At 46.8% G+C, this 20,894-nt stretch overlaps 1 protein-coding gene across 1 annotated transcript in view; it reads right to left on the reverse strand.

Moving 5' to 3' along the window:
- aig1 (androgen-induced 1 (H. sapiens)) overlaps positions 1-20,894 on the reverse strand; it is a 117,000-nt gene that overhangs the window by 49,353 nt on the left and 46,753 nt on the right. The window contains exon 2 of the mRNA XM_078230635.1: positions 5,893-6,048. Coding sequence (XP_078086761.1) covers positions 5,893-6,048 — 156 coding nt within the window. The remainder of the gene's footprint in view (positions 1-5,892; positions 6,049-20,894) is intronic.

A 20,894-nucleotide genomic window follows, 5' to 3' on the forward strand; every position in this document is an offset into this window, starting at 1 on the left:
CACAGTGCTGTTAGGGAAGTACTTCCAGGATTCTGACCCAGCGACAGCAAAGGTTTGAAAGTTTAAAGTTTATTTATTAGTGTCACAAGTAGGCTTACATTAACACTGCAATGAAGTTTCTGTGAAAATCCCCTAGTCACCACACTCCGGTGCCTGTTCGGGTACACTGAGGGAGAATTTAGCATGACCAATGCACCTAACCAGCACGTCTTTCAGGCTGTGGAAGGAAACTGGAGCACCCGGAGGAAACCCATGCAGACACGGGGAGAACGTGCAAATTCCAGACAGACAGTGACCCAAGCCGGGAATCGAACCCGGGTCCCTGGCGCTGTGAGGCAGCCATGCTAACCACTGTGCCATTATGTGGCCTAGTTCTAAGTCAGGATGGTGTGTGATTTGAAGGGGGACTTGCAGGTGGTGAGGCTCCCATGTCCCTTGTGCAATGTGTTTCAATAGGCACCAGTTTAAAAAATCTCATTTAAGTACCACAAAAAATCTCCAGACAGTCTCATCTTAATCAAACTTTCACTGCAAGGATAGATATTCCTTATTTATTCCTTAATTCTTCCAGAACTAGATACACCCGCTGATGTTTCAGTACATACAACACTGGGATCTACCCGGCAATGTGGAAAATCACCCAGGTCTGTACTGTCCTCTTTAACCTGTGTTTAATGTTCCCTCCACCCACATTATCTGTACCTTTAAGACCTGGCTGGCTGTAGAGATTTGCATTCTAATTAGTATTCTGTAACTTGATTTCTGTGTCTCTGTGCACTGTTGGAGAACAGATTTTCACTCCATCTGACGAAGGGGCAGCGCTCCGAAAGCTTATGGTATTTGCTACCAAATAAACCTGTTGGACTTTAACCTGGTTGTTGTGAGACTTCTTACTGTCCACAAAAAGCAGGACAAATCCAACCTGGCTCATTGTTGCTCCATCAGTTTATTTTTGATCACCAGCATAGGGATAGATAATGTTGGTGCACTTACACACCAATAACCTGCTCACTGATACACAGTTTGGGTTTCCCCGAACCTTAGTATCAATATTGTTAAAAGAGCTGAATGCCAGAGGTGAGGTGAGACTGACTGCCCTTCACATCAAGGCAGAATTTGACTGAGAATAGCATCAAGGAACTCTAACAAAACTGGAGTCAATGGGAATCAGAGGGAAACTCTCTGCTGGTTGGAGCCATACCCGGCACGAAGGCCAAACCACAAAGTTGTGGTTGTTGAACACCAATCATTTCAGTCCTGGGACATCATTGTAGGAGCTCTTCTGAGTGGGGTCCTAGGCCCAACCATCTTTCGCAATTTCATCAATAACCTTCCCTCTGCCATAAGGTCAGAAGAGGGGATTTTTGTTGTTGATTGCACAATGTTCAGCACCATTCGTGACTCCTCAGATACTGAAGCAGTCCACATCCATATGCAGCAAGACCGGGACAATACCCAGGCTTGGGCTGCTAAGTGGCAAGTAACATTCGCGCCAAACAGATCAGCACCTCTAACAAAAGAGAATCGAGTCATCTTCCCTTGACATTCAATGGCACTACCATCACCAAACCCCCACTATCAACATCCTTGTGGTTACTATTGACCAGAAGCTGAGCTGGACTAGCCATATAAATACTGCGGCTACAAGAGCAGGTCAGAGGCTGGGAATTCTGCGGCGAGTAACTCACCTCCTGACTCCCCAAAGCCTGTCCACCATCTACAAGGCTCAAGTCAGGAGTGTGATGGAATACTCTCAATTTGCCTAGTTGAGTGCAGCTCCGACAACACTCACAAAGCTTGACACCATCCAGGACAAAGCAGTCCATTTAATTGGCACAACATCCACCACCTTTAACAGTCATTTCCTTCACCACCGATGCATAGAGGCAACAGTGAGTACCGTCTACAAGCTGCACTGCAACAATTCACCAAAGGTGTTCCTCTGACAGCACCTTCCAAACCTATGACTATTACCACCTAGAGGCACAAGGGTGGCAGATGCATGAGAACACTGCCACCTGCAAACCCCCTCCAAGTCACACATGCTTGATTGGGACCCCAAACACCACCTTCAACATGCATTCCCCTCCAAGTCACATTCTGACTTGGAAATATATAGCCGTTCCTTCACTGTTGCTGGATCAAAATCCTGGAACGCTCTCCCTAACAGCAGCCTGGGTGTACATACACTCAGAGGGGTGACGCTGTGGCACAGGTGGTTAACATTGCTGCTTCACAGCGCCAGGGACCTGGGTTCGATTCCCGGCTTGGGTCACTGTCTGTGTGGAGTTTGCACATTCTCCCCGTGTCTGTGTGGGTTTCCTCCGGGTGCTCCGGTTTCCTCCCACACTCCAAAGATGTGTGGGATAGGTTGATTGGCCATGCTAAATTGCCCCTTAGTGTCAGAGGGATTAGCTAGGGTGAATGCATGGGGTTATGGGGCTCGGGCTTGGGTGGGATTGTTGTCGATGCAGACTTAATGGGCCGAATGGCCTCCTTCTGCTCCATAGGGATGCTCTGGGCAAGATTTTACGGCCTCGCTCATCTCGAAATCGCAAAATCCCACCCAGGGTCAACAGACCTTCCCATTTTCTGCCCCCACGCCCGCTCTGATTCCTGTGGCGGATGGAGCGGGCAAATCCCGGCCGATGATTCTATTCTTTGATCCTAGGTTCAAGAAGATGGCTTACCACCATCTTCTCAAGGGCAATAAGGGATGCCCAATAAATGCTGGCCGAGCCAGCGACAGCTACATCCCACGAAAGAATTGAAATAAATTCCTGGTGTAACTTATTCTCCAAGTCTTTTTGAAGAATAAGGCTATTCTTAGATGAAGAAGAGGTTATGAATGGTCGGATTTTAGAAAGGAGTGGTTTAAAGTACTCCACTGATGGTGCTTAGATGCTGAGTTAATAATAAACATGTTACATCTGAGACAGGGCTAAAAGCAGTAGAGTGCAGTTAATGACTTGCGGAAAGATTTAGATCGGTTAAGCAATTAGACAAACAGATGACAAATTAAAGTTAATGCTAAAAAATGCATTGCATAATGGATTAAAATAATGAGTATCATAGATTGAAAATGAAAAAAATAGAAGTGGAGAGGGTGGTGGGGGGGGGGGGGGGGGGGGCGGACACGGCGGGAGAGGAAAGGAGCCAGAACACAAATAGATTCTTCAGTTTCACTGAACAAATACAATGGGGCTCGCTGACCCCCATGGTGATGGAAGGTGGATCAAGAACAGCTTCTTTCCTGCTGCCATCAGACTTTTGAATGATCCTACCATATATTAAGTTAATCTTTCTCTCGACTCCAGCTATGACTGCAACACCACATTCTGCACCCTCTCCTTTCCTTCTCCCCCATGTACTCTGTGAACGGTCTGTACAGCGCACAAAATACAATACTTTTCACTGTCTCCCAATACATGTGACAATAATAAATCAAATCAAATCAATGATTTCAAAAGGAATTTGGATAAACACATGAGGGAAATTAAACTTGCAGAGCTATGGGTTAGAATAGGGGAATGGGACTGTCTGGATTGCTCAGAGAGCCAGCATGAACCCAGTGGGTCAAACAACCTCCTTCTGTGCCGTCATGACTAAAGTTCACTGACAATAGCCAGGCCAATGGAGCATTCGCCCACAGAGGTTACGCTGACAGACAATTGGTCAGGTCAGGAGTGGCAGTCCTGTGTACAATTTTAATTTTAAGAGGGCTTTCAATGTTAGATTGAGAGTGATGGACCTTCTCTTTCTAGAAAAGAGAAAGCTGAGAGATGACCTGATGTGAGTCTTTGAGATTATGAAAAGGTTTGACCAGTTAAACATAGAGTAGATACTTCTGCTTGCAGGCAAGAGCAAAACTGAGGCTCATGGATACAAGATAGTCACTAATAAATCCAACATGAAATTCAGGAGAAACGCCTTTACCCACCGAATGGTGAGAATGTGCAATGCGCTCCCACAAGTAGTTGGGATGAATGGCAGAGAGATATAAGGTGAAGCTGGATTAGCACATAGTGAAGAGAGGAATAGAAGAATATTTTGTAGCGATTAGGTGAGGTAGATTAGGAGGAGACTTGGATGGACCATAAACACTGGCATGGACTTGTTGGGCCAAATAGTCTTTTTCTGCGCAGTAAATATTTTGTATAGCATTTGACTGCCTGTAAAGAAGAGTAGAGTGTCCCCACAACTGTAAAGACAAGACACAATACAATTCTGTTCGTTAGCCTGGAAAGAAGATGACACCAACGCCCCTACTTTCTCTGTATAGACGGAAATTTGGCATGTCCACTACAACTCTCACCAATCTTTACAGATGCACCATAGAAAGCATTCTTTCTGGTTGTACCACAGCTTGGTATGGCTCCTGCTCTTCCTAAGACCACAAGAAACTACAAAGGGTCGTGAATGGAGCCCAATCCATCACACAAACCAGCCTCCCATCCATTGACACTGTCTACACTTGCCATTGCCTCGGAAAAGCAGCCAGCATAATCAAGGACCCCACGCACCCCGGACATATTCTCTTCTACCTTCTTCCATCCGGAAAATGATACAAAAGTCTGAGATCATGTACCAGCCAACTCAAAAACAGCTTCTTCCCTGCTGCCATCAAACTTTTGAATGGGCCGACTTCGCACTAAGTTGATCTTTCTCTACACCCTCGCTATGACTGTAACACTACATTCTGCACTCTCTCCTTTCCTACTCTATGTACGGTATGTCTGTATAGCGCGCAAGAAATAATACTTTTCACTGTATACTGATACATGTGACAATAATAAATCAAATCAAATGAAGTGGGTGTCTTGACTGAAGTCTCCAAGAACATTCCAATTTTGTACTGCTGGTAAAAAGCTCTGTGCACCAGGAGTGCCTCACTGGAATTCAGACAGAGAGTTGGAGTGTCCAATTCATTGCTTTTTTGAATTTTAGTCCATTACATCCTCACTCTCAAGTTCACAATATATATTCTTTTTAAATGTATTCTTTGATGGGATGCGGACATCACCGGCAAGGCCAGCACTTGTTGCCCATCCCTAATTGTCGTTGAGCTGAGTGGCTCACTCGGTCATTTCAGAGAGCAGTAAGGAGTCAACATATTGCTGTGGATCTGGAGTCAGATGTAGGCAAGGCTGGGTAAGGACGGCACATTTCCTTCCCTAAAGAACATTAGTGAGTTTTAACAATAATTAGTGATAGTTGTCATGGTCACAATTACTGAGACTATTCCAGATGTATTAATCTAACTTAAATTCCACCAGCTGCCATGGTGGGATTTGAACCCCTAAGACCATAAGACCATAAGACATAGGAGCAGAATTAAGCCACTCGGCCCATCGAGTCTGCTCCACCATTCAATCATGGCTGATATTTTTCTCATCCCCATTCTCCTGCCTTTTCCCCATAACCCCTGATTCCCTTATTAATCAAGATCCTATCTATCTCTGTCTTAAAGACACTCAATGACCTGGCCTCCACAGCCTTCTGTCGCAAAGAGTTCCACCGATTCACCACTCTCTGGCTGAAGAAATTCCTCCCCATCTCTGTTTTGAAGGATCGTCCCTTTAGCCTGAGGTTGTGCCTCTGGTTCTAGTTTTTCCTCCTAGTGGAAACATCCTCTCCATGTCTGCTCTATCCAGGCCTCGCAGTATCCTGTAAGTTTCAATAAGATTCCCCCCACATCTTTCTAAACTCCAACGAGTACAGACCCAGAGTCCTCAACTGTTCCTCATACGACAACCCTTGTCCCTCTGGGCATTAGCCTGGGTCTCTGAATAACTACTCCATTGCCACTACACCACCATCTCCTACTCCTATTGATTGAAGCTGCATGCATTCGACTCTGAAGAGATAAAGAGCATGAAAGGGGTTACTTACCACACCCACAGGGAATGCCAAGACAGCCATCAGCCAATCTCGAAGAGAAATCAGTTTCCTGAGCTGTCTCTGCTGCTCTTGGTCATCAGTGCCTTGAGTGAGTAGACTGGAGAGATCAGTCAGGACGCAGATCCCAAAGAAAATGGTCTGTATCACCTGTTGAGCATATGACACATGAGGTTTGCTTTTGCCGATACGTAGTCGGGGTAACTTTGACTTTGACCAATAGTGTATCACAAACAATAACTGATCCATTGAAGCCAATATGAATGAAAACGGAGAGAGATTAACAGGCAGTTGGTTCAATGTCGCTCAAAGGATGGCAGGATGGCACTGTGGGTTAGCACTGCCGCCTCACAGCGCCAGGGACCCGGGTTCGAGTCCAGCCTCAGGTCACTGTCTGTGTGGAGTTTGCACTTTCTCCCCATGTCTGCATGGGTTTCCTCCGGGTGTTCCGGTTTCCTCCCACAGTCCAAAGATGTGCAGGTTAGGTTGATTGGCCATGCTAAATTGACCCTAGTGTCAGGAGGATTAGCAAGTAAATGTGTGGAGTTACGGGAATAGGGCCTAGGTGGGATTGTGGTCGGTACAGACTCAATGGGCCAAATGGCCTACTTCTGTACTGTAGGGATTCTATGATTGCCCCAAGTAACCCTAAAATATGAGCAAAACATGACTCAGACCAAATTGCCAGGATATGGTTCATGTAGTGAGCAGGGTCAAACTTGTGAAGCTGTCCGCTGGGTTACTAAAGCTTCAGTGCAACATTGCACGCTGGCTTCTGGGGAAAGAACTCTGCTGCAGCAGTCAATGTGTCAATAGGACCAAAAATAATATGTAGGTTCTGATGCAGTAGTGGGCGAATGCACCGTGTGATTAGGAAGGCAAGGCGGCATCCCCACCACTCTCACGTCCTCTCCCCCGCCCCCCCAATCCCCACCACCGTCACCACAAATAATTGAGGCTGCCACTTGGGTTCGTCCTGGCACTGGCCCCTGGCACAGGTTGGCATGGTGCAGGCCTGTGCCAGGGTCCGTACCAGGCCATTGCTTAGCCATGTCCCTCTCTCCCGGGGGATATACCCAACTTTATGCCCCTGGGGAGACCCCCATGACAGGTTCATGTCTGGTTGAACCTGTTGTAAACTTTGCCAAGAAGTCATGTTGGCGAGGTTTGAAAATATGGCTGGGGGTCGGGGTGGGGGAGGGGTGGGGGGGGGGGGTCGGGGGGGAGGGGCGGGGGGGGGGCGGGGGGGGAGGGGCGGGGGGGGGGTGGTTGTTAATTAAATATAAATTTATTAAAATGAGGTTCTCACCCTTTGTAAGCTCAGCCAAAGAGGTAAATTTTAAGGAGTGTTGTAAATGAGGAAAGTGAGGTGGAGAGGGGGCCGGGGGAGGGCGGTTCCAGAGACTGAGGCCCAGGTAACTGAAGGCACCAATGGTAAAGCGATTATAGAACATAGAAAGCCACAGCACAAACAGGCCCTTCGGCCCACAAGTTGCGCCGATCACATCCCTACCTCTAGGCCTATCTATAGCCCTCAATCCCATTAAATCCCATGTACTCATCCAGAAGTCTCTTAAAAGACCCCAATGAGTTTGCCTCCACCACCACCGACGTCAGCCGATTCCACTCACCCACCACCCTCTGAGTGAAAAACTTACCCCTGACATCTCCTCTGTACCTACCCCCCAGCACCTTAAACCTGTGTCCTCTCGTAGCAACCATTTCAGCCCTTGGAAATAGCCTCTGAGAGTCTACCCTATCCAGACCTCTCAACATCTTGTAAACCTCTATCAGGTCACCTCTCATCCTTCGTCTCTCCAGGGAGAAGAGACCAAGCTCCCTCAACCTATCCTCATAAGGCATGCCCCCCAATCCAGGCAACATCCTTGTAAATCTCCTCTGCACCCTTTCAATGGCTTCAACATCTTTCCTGTAATGAGGTGACCAGAACTGCGCGCAGTACTCCAAGTGGGGTCTAACCAGCGTCCTATAAAGCTGCAGCATTATCTCCCGACTCCTAAACTCAATCCCTCGATTAATGAAGGCCAGTACGCCTTCTTGACCGCATCCTCCACCTGCGAGGCCGATTTAAGAGTCCTATGGACCCGGACCCCAAGGTCCTTCTGATCCTCTGCACTGCTAAGAATGGTACCCTTCATATTATACTGCTGCTTCATCCCATTGGATCTGCCAAAATGGATCACCACACACTTATCCGGGTTGAAGTCCATCTGCCACTTCTCCGCCCAGTCTTGCATTCTATCTATGTCTCGCTGCAACTTCTGACATCCCTCCAAACTATCCACAACACCACCTACCTTGGTGTCGTCAGCAAACTTACCAACCCATCCCTCCACTTCCTCATCCAGGTCATTATAATTGGGAATGAACCAGAGGCCAGAATTAGAAGAGTGCAGATATCTTGGGGGCTGAAGGGGATTACAGACATAGAGAGAGGGTAAAGCCATGGTGGGATTTGAAAATAAGGATGAGAACTTTAAAATCAAGATATTGTTTGACTATGAGCCAATGTGGATCAGCGAGCATGGGGAGGCGATAGGAGAACGGGACCTGCTGTGAACTACGACAGGGATGGCAGAGTTTAGGATGACCTCAAGTTTACCTCAAAAAGTGGGAGATCAGTCAGCAGAGGGAAAGCTACATGACAAATGACTTTCTGGGCCCCCCAGACAAGCAGGAATGTCCCCCTGGTCTTCAAAAGAATAAGGTGGGTCCATCCAGTCATAGAACCAGTCATAGAACCCCTACACTACAGAAGGAGGCCATTCGGCCCATCGAGTCTGCACCGGCCACAATCCCACCCAGGCCCTATTCCTGCACCCCACACATTTACCCTGCTAATCCCCCTGACACTACGGTTAATTTAGCATGGCCAATCAACCTAACTCACACATCTTTGGAGTGTGGGAGGAAACTGGAGCACCTGGCGGAAACCCATGCAGACACGGGGAGAATGTGCAAACTCCACACAGGCAGTGACCTGAGGCCAGAAATGAACCTGGGTCCCTGGCGCTGTGAGGCAGCAGTGCTAACCACTGTGCCACCGTGCCACCCCATCACGTTTCTCACCCTTTGCTGATCTCTCCCTCACTGCAATCGTCCACATCCTTGCCAACCAAGTTAAGCTCTGGACCACCAGTACTGACGAGTAGCAACGGGTTGACGTTGCTTTGAAAATTGGCGTGCGAGTCATTATCCAAACAATTGTACTCATTACAGTTACAAAAGATGCTGAAAGTTACACAGTGTGAACATTAAGCTGCTAAATGACCTCAGTGAGACAGTAGTAAAAGCAAATGCACTGGATTGTATTCGATATGTTCATTGTATGGCTTACACAATGAAATTTCAATGTTTGAGTAATCGATTCCTAACCAAAAATATTAACAGCAGCTTCCCTCCAACATTAATTAGTCCATTACAGAATTACATTGCATCATGAAACTCTTGAATAAGATGTCGAAGGTAAACTTTTGCATCACATTACAGTCGGCAAGACATTAATCACAGTAATATGAACTGTACCTTGAGTTTTCCTTTTCCCCTGAGTGATGCACTTTAGGAAAAAGGTTCTGCTTTTAGGGTTTCGGAGTGAGACTGTGTAGGTGGACATTGGGTAATGTATTTCATAGAACCCCTACAGTACAGAAGGAGGCCGTTCGGCCCATTGAGTCTGACACTGGGGTCAATTTAGCATGGCCAATCAACCTAACCCGCACATCTTTGGACTATGGGAGGAAACTGGAGCACCCAGAGGAAAGCCACGCAGACATGGGGAGAACATGCAGACTCCACACAGGCAGTGACCCGAGGCCAGAATTGAATCTGGGTCCCTGGCACTGTGAGGCAGCAGTGCTAACCACCGTGCCACCTCGTCCCCAAACTTTGGAGTTTGGCTGGAATCTCTCAGAAAGTTTTCCTAACCAACCTGTTTTCTCTCTCTCAGTTTTGCCTCTCCGGCCTTCCATCACTCACTTTTAGTCAAGGCCTCCTGGCTACTGACCATCTCTGTTCATGGAAGTTGGACCTTCCAAGCACTCTATCTGGGCCCCTCATCATTGTAATCACATCAATGACATCATCCCCCAGAAAACCCTTCTTCCGAGGAAAACAGCTCCAGCCTGTCCAATTTTTCCTCATATTTGAAATCCTCCATTCCTGGCGACATCCCTCTAATTCTCCACTGTAACTTTTCTAGTGTGAACGCACCCTCTCTGTAATGCGATGACTAGAATTATATGCAGCACTCTATATGCATCCTAACGAGTCTATTATACAAAATAGCATAAGCTCCCTGCACCTCGGCTAATAGAGTGCAACATTCACTTTTCAGCACTACAAATGACCCCAAATGTTAGAACATAGAACATAGAACAGTACAGCACAGTACAGGCCCTTCGGCCCATGATGATGTGCTGAACCTTTTCCGAAACCAAGATCAAGCTATCCCACTCCCTATCATTCTAGTGTGCTCCATGTGCCTATCCAATAATCGCTTGAAAGTTCCTAAAGTGTCCGACTCCACTATCACAGCAGGCAGTCCATTCCACACACCAACCACTCTCTGAGTAAAGAACCTACCTCGGACATCCCTCCTATATCTCCCACCATGAACCTTATAGTTATGCCCCCTAGTAACAGCTACATCCACCCGAGGAAATAGTCTCTGAACGTCCACTCTATCCATCCCCCTCATCATCTTATAAACCTCTATTAAGTTGCCTCTCAACCTCCTCCGCACGAAAGAGAAAAGCCCTTGCTCCCTCAACCTTTCCTCATAAGACCTACCCTCCAAACCAGGCAGCATCCTGATAAATCTCCTTTGCACTCTTTCCAGTGCTTCCACATCCTTCTTATAGTGAGATGACCAGAACTGCACACAATATTCCAAATGTGGTCTCCCCAAGGTCCTGTACAGTTGCAGCATAACCCCATGGCTCTTAAACCCAAACCCCCTGTTAATAAACGCTAACACACTATAGGCCTTCTTCACGGCTCTATCCACTTGAGTGGCAACCTTCAGAGATCTGTGGATATGAACCCCAAGATCTCTCTGTTCCTCCACATTCCTCAGAACCCTACCTTTGACTCTGTGATCCGCATTTAAATTTGTCCTACCAAAATGAATCACCTCGCACTTATCAGGGTTAAACTCCATCTGCCATTTTTCGGCCCAGCTCTGCATCCTATCAATGTCTCTTTGCAGCCTACAACAGCCCTCCAACTCATCCACTATTCCACTAATCTTGGTGTCATCCGCAAATTTACTGATCCACCCTTCAGCCCCTTCCTCCAAGTCATTTATAAAAATCACAAATAGCGGAGGACCCAACACTGATCCTTGTGGTACACTACTGGTAACTGGTCTCCAGTCTGAAAATTTTCCATCCACCACCACCCTCTGTCTTCGATGAGATGGCCAGTTACTTATCCAATCGGCCAAATTTCCCTCTATCCCACACCTCCTTACTTTCTTCATGAGCCAACCATGGGGGACCTTATCAAACGCCTTACTAAAATCCATGTATATGACATCAACTGCTCTACCTTCATCGACACACTTAGTTACCTCCTCAAAAAATTCAATCAAATTTGTGAGGCAAGACTTACCCTTCACGAATCCGTGTTGACTATCCCGGATTAAGCTGCATATTTCTAAATGGTCGTAAATCCTATCCCCCAGGACCTTTTCCATTAACTCACTGACCACCGAAGTAAGACTAACCGGCCTATAATTACCAGGGTCATTCCTATTTCCTTTCTTGAACAGAGGAACAACATTCACCACTCTCCAGTCCTCTGGTACTATCCCCGTGGACAGTGAGGACCCAAAGATCAAAGCCAAAGGCTCTGCAATCTCATCCCTTGCCTCCCAAAGAATCCTAGGATATATCTCATCTGGCCCAAGGGACCTATTGACCTTCAGGTTTTTCAAAATTGCTAATACATCTTCCCTCAGAACATCTGCCTCCTCCAGCCTATCAGCCTGTATCACACTCTCATCCTCAAAAACATGGCCCCACTCCTTGGTGAACACTGAAGAAAAGTATTCATTCATCGCCTCAACATGTTCTCAACATGTATAAAGATTGTAAAGATGGATCAAACTAAAAGGATAATTTGGGTGACTCACATCACAGGAACCATGAGAATGATTCTTTTCCTGTCCAGTTTTATGAGCAGTGAACTCACTTCTGCCCAGTGGGAGGCATGGTGGCACAGTGGTTAGCGCTGCTGCCTCACAGCACCAGGGACCCGGGTTTGATTCCCGGCCTTGGGTTACTGTCTGTGTGGAGTTTTCACGTTCACCCTGTGTTTGCGTGGGTTTCCTCCGGGTGCTCCGGTTTCCTCCCACAGTCTGAAAGACGTGCTGGTTAGGTACATTGACCCGAATTGCGCCGGAGTCTGGCGACTAGGGGAATTTCACAGTAACTTCATTGCAGTGTTAATGTAAGCCTTACTTGTGACGAATAAATAAACTTCTTTTATAGGTTTTCCCTTCATTTCGTAGTAGTCAACGCAAGGTTTTGGTATCTCTTGCCATTTGTAAGAGTATTTTTATCCTGTAAACTCTTCCTGCTCTGATATTTTTGAAGCAGTTTTCCATTGGTTATTCCAGATAAACCTCGAATTCCTAATTCCACCAGCTTTATTAAATCTGCTCAAGCCCTCTTATCATTCTAAGGGGGCAATTTTAACCCTCAAAAATGGGTGCACAAATGTCTCAATTGGGAGATTAAAAAGCTCGAAATCAGAAATTGGAAAATAACTCTTGGTGAACCTACCTACTCCCCATTTTGTGGAGATGCCAGCGTTGGACTGGGGTGGGCACAGTAAGAAATCTCACAACACCAGGTTAAAGTCCAACAGGTTATTTGGAATCACGAGCTTTCAGAGCGCTGCTCCTTCATCAGCCGAGGACTCACTTGATGAAGGAGCAGTGCTCCGAAAGCTCGTGATTCCAAATAACCTGTTGGACTTTAACCTGGTGTTGTGAGACTTCTTACTGTGCTCTCCATTTTAACAGAGATAGGATTAGGGATGAGAGACTAATAGGCTCACAGGAGGTGGGTTGGTCATTTAAATATTTTAGAAAAGGCTGCTTGTCTTCATTTTTAACTGTGCTTCTAGTTTTAACAACAGTTGGAAAAAGGCAAAATACCACGGATGCTGGAATCTGAAACAGAAACTGAGAAAGCTGGAGAAACTCATAGGCCCTGATTTTACCAGCACCCCGGAATCGGGGCTGGTGAGGCTTTCAGAGCGGCATTCTCCATTGGCCTCAGGCGCGATCATATGAGCATCAGGCGGGCGTGCCGGTAAAAGTCCGGCTAGCAAGTCTGACAGCAACTGTGGAGAGAGAATAGAGCCAACATTTTGAAACACTGGCTCTATCCTCCCTCCACAGATGCTGTCAGACCTGCTGAGTATCTCCAGCATTTTCTGTTTTTGTTAACAATAGTTGGTTGGGTTTTTCCCGAGTCTCAGCAGCTGAAGAAAGGCAGGAGGTGTGGAATCCATGAGGTGAGTGCTTTTACAGCACTGCTTGTGGGCCAGGAGCGCCAGGAGTGTTTTCACGAGGCTGAACAAGCTACCCCGTAAATGCACCTTCCACTCCTCCACAACATGTCTGTTCCTCCTCCCGCTCCCCCCCACCCGCCCCCCCCCCCCAACAAACTGGCAGGAAGAGAATCATCCTCATGATTCCTATGGTTTGTTTCATGTCCTCTTTGCAATCGTTATCCATATTGAAAATATTTGGGGTAGTTTGTCATGCTAAAACGTCAATGATGCATTCATGACCAGACCACCTTTCTTCCATTCATGGAACAGGATCAGCGCTGGCTAGGCCAGCATTTATTTCCCATCCCCTAATTGCCCCTTGAGAAGGTGGTGGTGAACTGCAACAGTCCAGGTGGAGTCGGTACACCCATGGTGCTGTTAGAGAGAGAGTTCCAGGATTTTGACCCAGTGACAGTGTAGGAATGACAATACATTTCCAAGTCAGGATGGCGAGTGTCTTGGTTGGGGAACTTACAGCTGGTAGTGTTTCAATGTGTCTGCTGCCCTTGTTCTCCTGGGTGATAGAGATCGTGGGTGATGGTGAAGGAACTTTGGTCAGTTCCTGCAGTGCATCTTGTCGATGGAACACACTCACCAGTGAATGGCTTACCCTTTTCAAAAGCTCCTGTTACTGACCCACCATGGCCAACCCCACAATCCCTTCCAGCCCCCTTGCTGGACCTCTCGCACTCAGTACAACTCCGTTACAGTCCCCTGCAGCAGGAGGATGTTTGAGAAACCCATTCATCTGAGTGTTCAGACCACAGACCTGTTCCCTGCCTCCCTCACACCCTCCCCACCACCCTGCCATATTAGTTTAAATCTCGCTCCATTGCTACATTCGGAGGTCTTTTGTTGCCGTGGAATAGATCCCTGCCTCTGTACCAGAAGCTCCAGGAACATATCCCACCCAGGACTTGATGGCCAAGGAAGGTGCATTCATAACGTGGCCATCAAATTAACATCAACCTGCAAAATCCTTCCAACACTCAAATGGCTGGCAGTAAGAGCGGGAGAGATTCCAGGTCAGCCATGTTTGATGCGGAGTGGCGCCCCTTAAGATATAAGCCTCTGGCAACAGCCTAGCGACTAGTTCCAAAGAAAAAGAACAAAGGAAATCACAGCAGAAGAACAGGTCCTACAACCCTCCAAGCCTGCACCAACCATGCTGCCCATGTGAACTAAAACCCTCTACTCTTCCGGAAACCGTATCCCTCTATTCCCATCCTATTCATGCATTTGTCAAGATGCCCCTTAAAAAATTACTATCTTCCCCAGCAGTGAGTTGCAGGCACCCACCACCCTCTGTGTAAAAAACTTGCCTCGTACATCTCCTTTAAACCTTGCCCCTTGCACCTTAAACCTATGCCCCCTAGTAATTGACTCTTCACCCTGGGAAAAAGCTTCTGACTATCCCCTCATAATCTTGTAGACTTCTATCAGGTCGCCCCTCAACCTCCGTCATTCCAGTGAGAACAAACAAAGTTTCTCCAACATCTCCTCATAGCTAAAGCCCCCCATACCAGGCAACATCCTGGTAAATCTTTTCTGTACCCTCTCCAAAACCTCCACATCCTTCTGGTAGTGTGGCGACCAGAATTGAACACTGTATTCCAGGTGCAACCTAACTAAGGTTCTATAAAGCTGCAACATGACTTGCCAATTTTTAAACTCAATGCCCCGGCCGATGAAGGCAAGCATGTCGTATGCCTTCTTGACTACCTTCTCCACCTGTGTTGCCACTTTCAGTGACCTGTGTACCTGTACACCCAGATCCCTCTGCCTATTAATACTCTTAAGGGTTCTGCCAGGAGAAATACAGCTTTGGAAACAGATGAAAGTGTGTCTTGTGCGCCACTAGGTACAGGAAGAGAAACAGCAAACAAGATCTGCTCTATTTACCCTTCCCACAAGGTAATTTGGTGTGACTTTGTGTTAGGTAAGGAGCACTCCTTCAGTTATACCACGTGTCTGTCCGAGACCTCCCTTCCTTGCACCAATGCTTCGAAAAACCACACTCCCTTTGTCATTTTTATTTTGTACGGAACTTTAGAAATGGCTTAAAAATAAATATTAACCTCCTATGGGTCAGAGGAAGAGAGAAAACACTTGTATCATCAGTAATCACGTAACCCAATGGGGCAACAGGATAGCTGTTTAATTCATGCAGGAAGCAGAGGAATATTAGCGATGTTTCTCCTAATTGGTGGAGAACATTGGCTCCTCGAGGGAGTACAACTGTGCTTTCACATTCATCTCAAGGCAAAGTTTCACACCCCAATTGAAAGGCTGATGTAGCAATCACATCGAAAACTAATGCGTCAAGAATATTTTTTAACCCTTTCAGCACTAATGAGGACAAGCTATGAAAATGAATTTAAACTGCAGCTTGTTCGATTGAAAGAGGGGGAAAGTCAATGATCAGGATTGGGGTGGGGTGCAGGTGGAGAGAGGGAGAGAGCCTGCAATTTTTAAAAATTCATTTGTGGAACATGGGCATCGCTTGGCTGGGCCAGTATTCATTGCCCAGCCCTAGTTGTCCTTGGAGGGCAGTTGAGTGTCAACCACATTGCTGTGGCTCTGGAGTCACATGTAGGCCAGACCAGGTAAGGATAGTAGATTTCCTTCCCTAAAGGACATTAGTGAACCAGATGGGTTTTCCCAACAATTGACAATGGTTTCACAGTCATCAGTAGATTCTGAATTCCATACTTTTTTATTGAATTCAAATTCCACCATCTGCCATGGAGGGATTCGAACCCGGGTCCCCAGAACATTCACTGAGTTTCTGGATTAATTGTCTGGTGATAATACCACTAGGCCATCACCTCATTTTACGGGTATGGGCATTACTGGGTATTTATTGCCTATCCCTAGTTACCCTTGAGAAGATGGAAGTGAGCTGCTTTCTTGAACCATTGCAGTCCCTTGGTGTAGGTACACCCACAGTGCTGGTAGGGAGGGAATTCCAAGGTTTTGACCCAGCCACAGCCAAGGGACGGCGATATATTTCCAAATCAGGATGGTGAGTGACTTGGAGGGAAATTTGCAGGTGGTGGTGTTCCCAGGTACCTGCTGTGGTTGTCCTACTAGATGGTGGCGGTCGTGGGTTTGGAAGGTGCTGTCTCAGAAACCTTGGTGAGTTGCTGCAGTGCATCTTGCAGACGGTAGACACTGCTGCCACTGTTCATTGGTGGTGGAGGGGGTGAATGTTTGTGGAAGAGGTAGCAATCAAGCGGCGCTGCTTTGTCCTCAACTGTGTTGACATTTTTCGGTGTTATTGGAGCTGCATCATCCAGGCAAGTATTCCGTTACACTCTTGAATTGTGCCTTGAAGATGATAGACAGGTCTGGGGAGTCAGAAGGTGAGTTACTCACTGCCAGATTCCCAGCTTTTGACCTGCTATGAGAGCCACAGTATTTATATGGCTAGTCCAGTTCAGTTACTGGTCAGTGGTGACTGTTCAGGATGTCGATAGTAGGGGATTCAGCAATGGTAATGCCATTGAATGTCAGGGGCCAATGGTTAGATCCTCTCTTATTGGAGATGGTCATTGTCTGGCACTTGTGTGGTGGGAATGTAATTTGCCACTTGTTGGCCCAAGCCTGGATATTGTCCAGGTCTTGCTGCATTTGGATACGGACTGCTTCAGTATCTGAGGAGTTGCAAATGGTGCTGAACATTGTGCAATCATCAGCAAACATCCCCACTTCTGACCTTATGATGGAAGGAAGGTCACTGATGAAGCAGCTGAAGATGGTTGGGTCTCGGACACTAACCCTGAGAACTTCTGCAGTGATGTCTTGAGGTTAAGATGATTGACCTCCAACCACCACGACCATCTTCCTTTGCTGGTATGACTCCAACTAGTGGAGGGTTTTCCTCCTGATTTCCATTGGTTCCAGTTTTGCTAGGACTCCTTAATGCCACACTCAGTCAAATGCTGCCTTGATGTCAGGGCAGTCGCTCTCACCTCACCTCTGGAGTACAGCTCTTTGTCTATGTATGAACCCAGGGTGTAATGAGGTCAGGAGTTTAGCGACCCTGGCGAAACCCAAACTGAGCGTCCGTGAGCAGATTATTGCTGAGTAGATAGGTGGAGGGGGGAGAAGACACATTCCATGATGCGGGAGAGGGAAGTAGCCTGTAGTTGTAAAGTCTGGGGGCGGTACTTCAGGAAGCCTAAGGTTTGCTTGAGGGGTGGGAGGTGAGGGTGGTGGGGGAGGGGGTGGAAGGAGAGCACTCTTGCTCCTCCTGACCCACAAGGGGTGCTGTGAAAGCTTTTCTTGTGGAGTGGGCAGCTACCACCTCCCTCTCACTGCCCAGGGACCCCACCTCAGTGTACCCGAACAGGCGCCGGAGTGTGGCAACTCGGGGATTTTCACAGTAATTTCATGCAGTGTTAATGTAAGCCTACTTGTGACAATAAATAAATAAACTTTAAATTCATCAAAAGTTAACTTTAAATCGAGCTCACAATTGCATGGTGGTGGAAGCCCAATTTAAATATGTTAATTAATTGACCTTTTTCAGTGTTATTGGAGTTGCACTATCCAGGCAAGTATTCCATTACACTCTTGAATTGTGCCTTGTAGATGGTAGCCAGGTCTTGGGGAGTCAGGAGGTGAGTTACTCACTGCTGGATTCCCAGCCTTTGACCTGCTATGACATCCAGTTATCCAGACAACACCCTGCCTGTTGTCTAAGGGTCGCATTACTTGTATTTCATTGTTTATCCTCACTCTTCAACCCATTCCCATCCATCGTGACAGGATGGGGGTTAATATAAAGATCACTGTCTGTCAGAACAATAAAGTTGTACAACACTGGACAGACAAGGTGTGTGTGACACACACCGAGACTCAGAAATGATCTAACAAGCTGGTTACCTTTGTGCTTCCTACTTGAAGCCTGAAAAATGATACCTTTACCCTTCCCACTCCTGACAGTATCCTGCTTCAGTAACCTTGACGTTTATTTGTCACTTCAACCTGTCAAACATGAACAATCAGTGCCGAGTGGACAGTATGCAAGCTGTGAATAAAATTCAAACCAAAATATCTTCAGTAATGATGGGGAAGAGAGGCAGACCTTGCCCCAGGCTGTAAATGTGGAACTTGTACCGATACACCCTCAGGGAATTCAACTGGAGAAATGATATCCCAGTGGAAGCCAATTCTGTGACCAGATCTCTCTGCCATCACGTAGCCTCAACACAACACATTTAAGACTGACAGAAGAACATAAACATGTTGGTGGAACGGGCAGATAAGTGAAAGGTGAAATCTAACACGGAGAAATGTGAAGCGATTCATTCTGGTGGAGGGACAATATAAAATAGCTGGTACAATTCTAAAGGAGGTGCAGGAGCTGGGAACCTGGGTGTTGTTTACATGCTTAAGTAATTGAAGGCGGCAGGACTGGTTGAGAGAGCAGTTAATAAAACACGCGACATCCCGGATTTTATTAATGGGCTATTATAGAATCCCTACTGTGCAGAAGGAAACCATTCGGCTTATCTCGTCTGTACCGACCACAATCCCGCCCAGGCCCTATTCCCGTAACCCCGCGCATTTACCCTGCTATTCCCCCTCTCATTAGGGTCAATTTCGCATGGCCTATTCATCTAATCGCACGTCTTTGGAGTGTGGGAGGAAACCGGAGCACCCGGAGGAAACCCACACAGACACGGGGAGAACATGCAAACTCCATACAGACAGTGATCTGAGGCCAGAATTGAACCCGCGTCCCTGGCGCTGTGAGACAGCAGCGCTAACCACTATGCCACCGTGCCGCCAATATTGAGTATAAAGTTTAGGAGGTTATATTTAACTTCTATAGAACGCTGGTTCAGCCTCAACTGGAGTAATGTGTCCACTTCTGGGTGTCACACTTTAGTAAAATAATGAAGGTGTTGGAGAGGGTGCAGAAAAGATTCCCAATGGTGAGGAATGCTATTTATGAAGACAGATTGGAGAAGTTGGGACTGTTTTCCTTGGAAAAGAAAAGATGTGACTGAAGTATTCAAAATCATAAGGGGTCTGGACAAAGTAGGTCATAGAATCATAGAATCTCTACAGTGCAAAAAAGGCTATTTGGCCCATTGAGTCTGCATTAACTTAGAGCATTGTACCCAGGTCCTGTCCCCAGTCCTATTCCCGTAACCTCACACATTTACCATTTGGGCATTAAGGAGCAATTTAGCATGGTTAATCCACCTAACCTGCACATCTTTGTACTGTGGAAGGAAACCGGAGCACCCGGAGGAAAGCCACGCAGATATGGTGAGAATGTACAAACTCCACACAGACAATCACCAAAGGCTGGAATTGAACCTGGGTTCCTGAAGCTGTAAGGCAGCAATTGCTAACCACTGTGCCACTGTAGATAGGGAGAAGCTGTTCCCACTGGTGGGAGGATTGAGAACCAGAGGAAACAGATTTAAGATAATTGGCAATAGGAGTAATGGTAACATGCAGGAAACACCTTCACCCAGTGAGTGGTTAGGGTTTAAATGAATTGCCTGAGAGTGTGGTGAAGGCGGATTTAACCGAGGAATTCAGAAGGATATTAGACGGTTATCTGAAAAGAAAAGTGTGCAGGGCTACGGGGAGAAGGCAGGCAAGTGGCACAAGGTAAATTGCACTTATAGTGAGCCAGCACAAACACGATGGGCTGAATGATCTCCTTCTGTGAAATTGTTGTAACAGATTGGACAAGTTGCTACCTCCTCTTCGTCTCTCCCACTCTCCAACCACAAAATCACATCTGGATCACCTACTTACCACAGGAAATTAAACTTGAGCTTGACATTTGAAGCTACCATTCGCTCACTGACGACGCTGAACTTTTCAGTACTCCTCACTCTTCACTGATTCTCCCAAAGCTTTCTTAGATTTACAATTAAAATTTAAAAATCAACCTGACAGACATAGAGGGATGAGCATTGTTGCTGGCATGCTGATCCCGCCATTGAGATGAATTCCAGGAATCCAGAAGACAGATTGGTGGGACAGCAAGCACGACTTCCCTGAGGGAGTCACCACTTGCAGCGCTGTCAAATTAGGGACAGTGGATTGGCACCAGACGTGGGGAAACCAATCAGAGCAGCTGAAATGAAGGGCAGCCGGCAGCTCCAATGAGAATGGTGCTCAAGTGAACAGAGAGGGAGAGGGTCCCACACAATGGAGACACGTTACGAACACTAGAATGGACAGACAAATCATAATGCCCAGAACTATCAAATGGATACATCTACAGGGGAAATGTTTCCATTTGAAAGCTACAGACGTGCTGAACGAAACCTGTTTCAAGTCCATCTCACTCCAAACTCTCAGTGTGCCCTCACCTCTTATTCTTATGTCTTCACAGGATGTGGGTGTCGCTGGCTAGACCCGACATTTATTGTCCA

Source organism: Mustelus asterias, chromosome 15 (genome assembly GCF_964213995.1).
Source record: "Mustelus asterias chromosome 15, sMusAst1.hap1.1, whole genome shotgun sequence".
Lineage (NCBI taxonomy): Eukaryota > Metazoa > Chordata > Chondrichthyes > Carcharhiniformes > Triakidae > Mustelus > Mustelus asterias.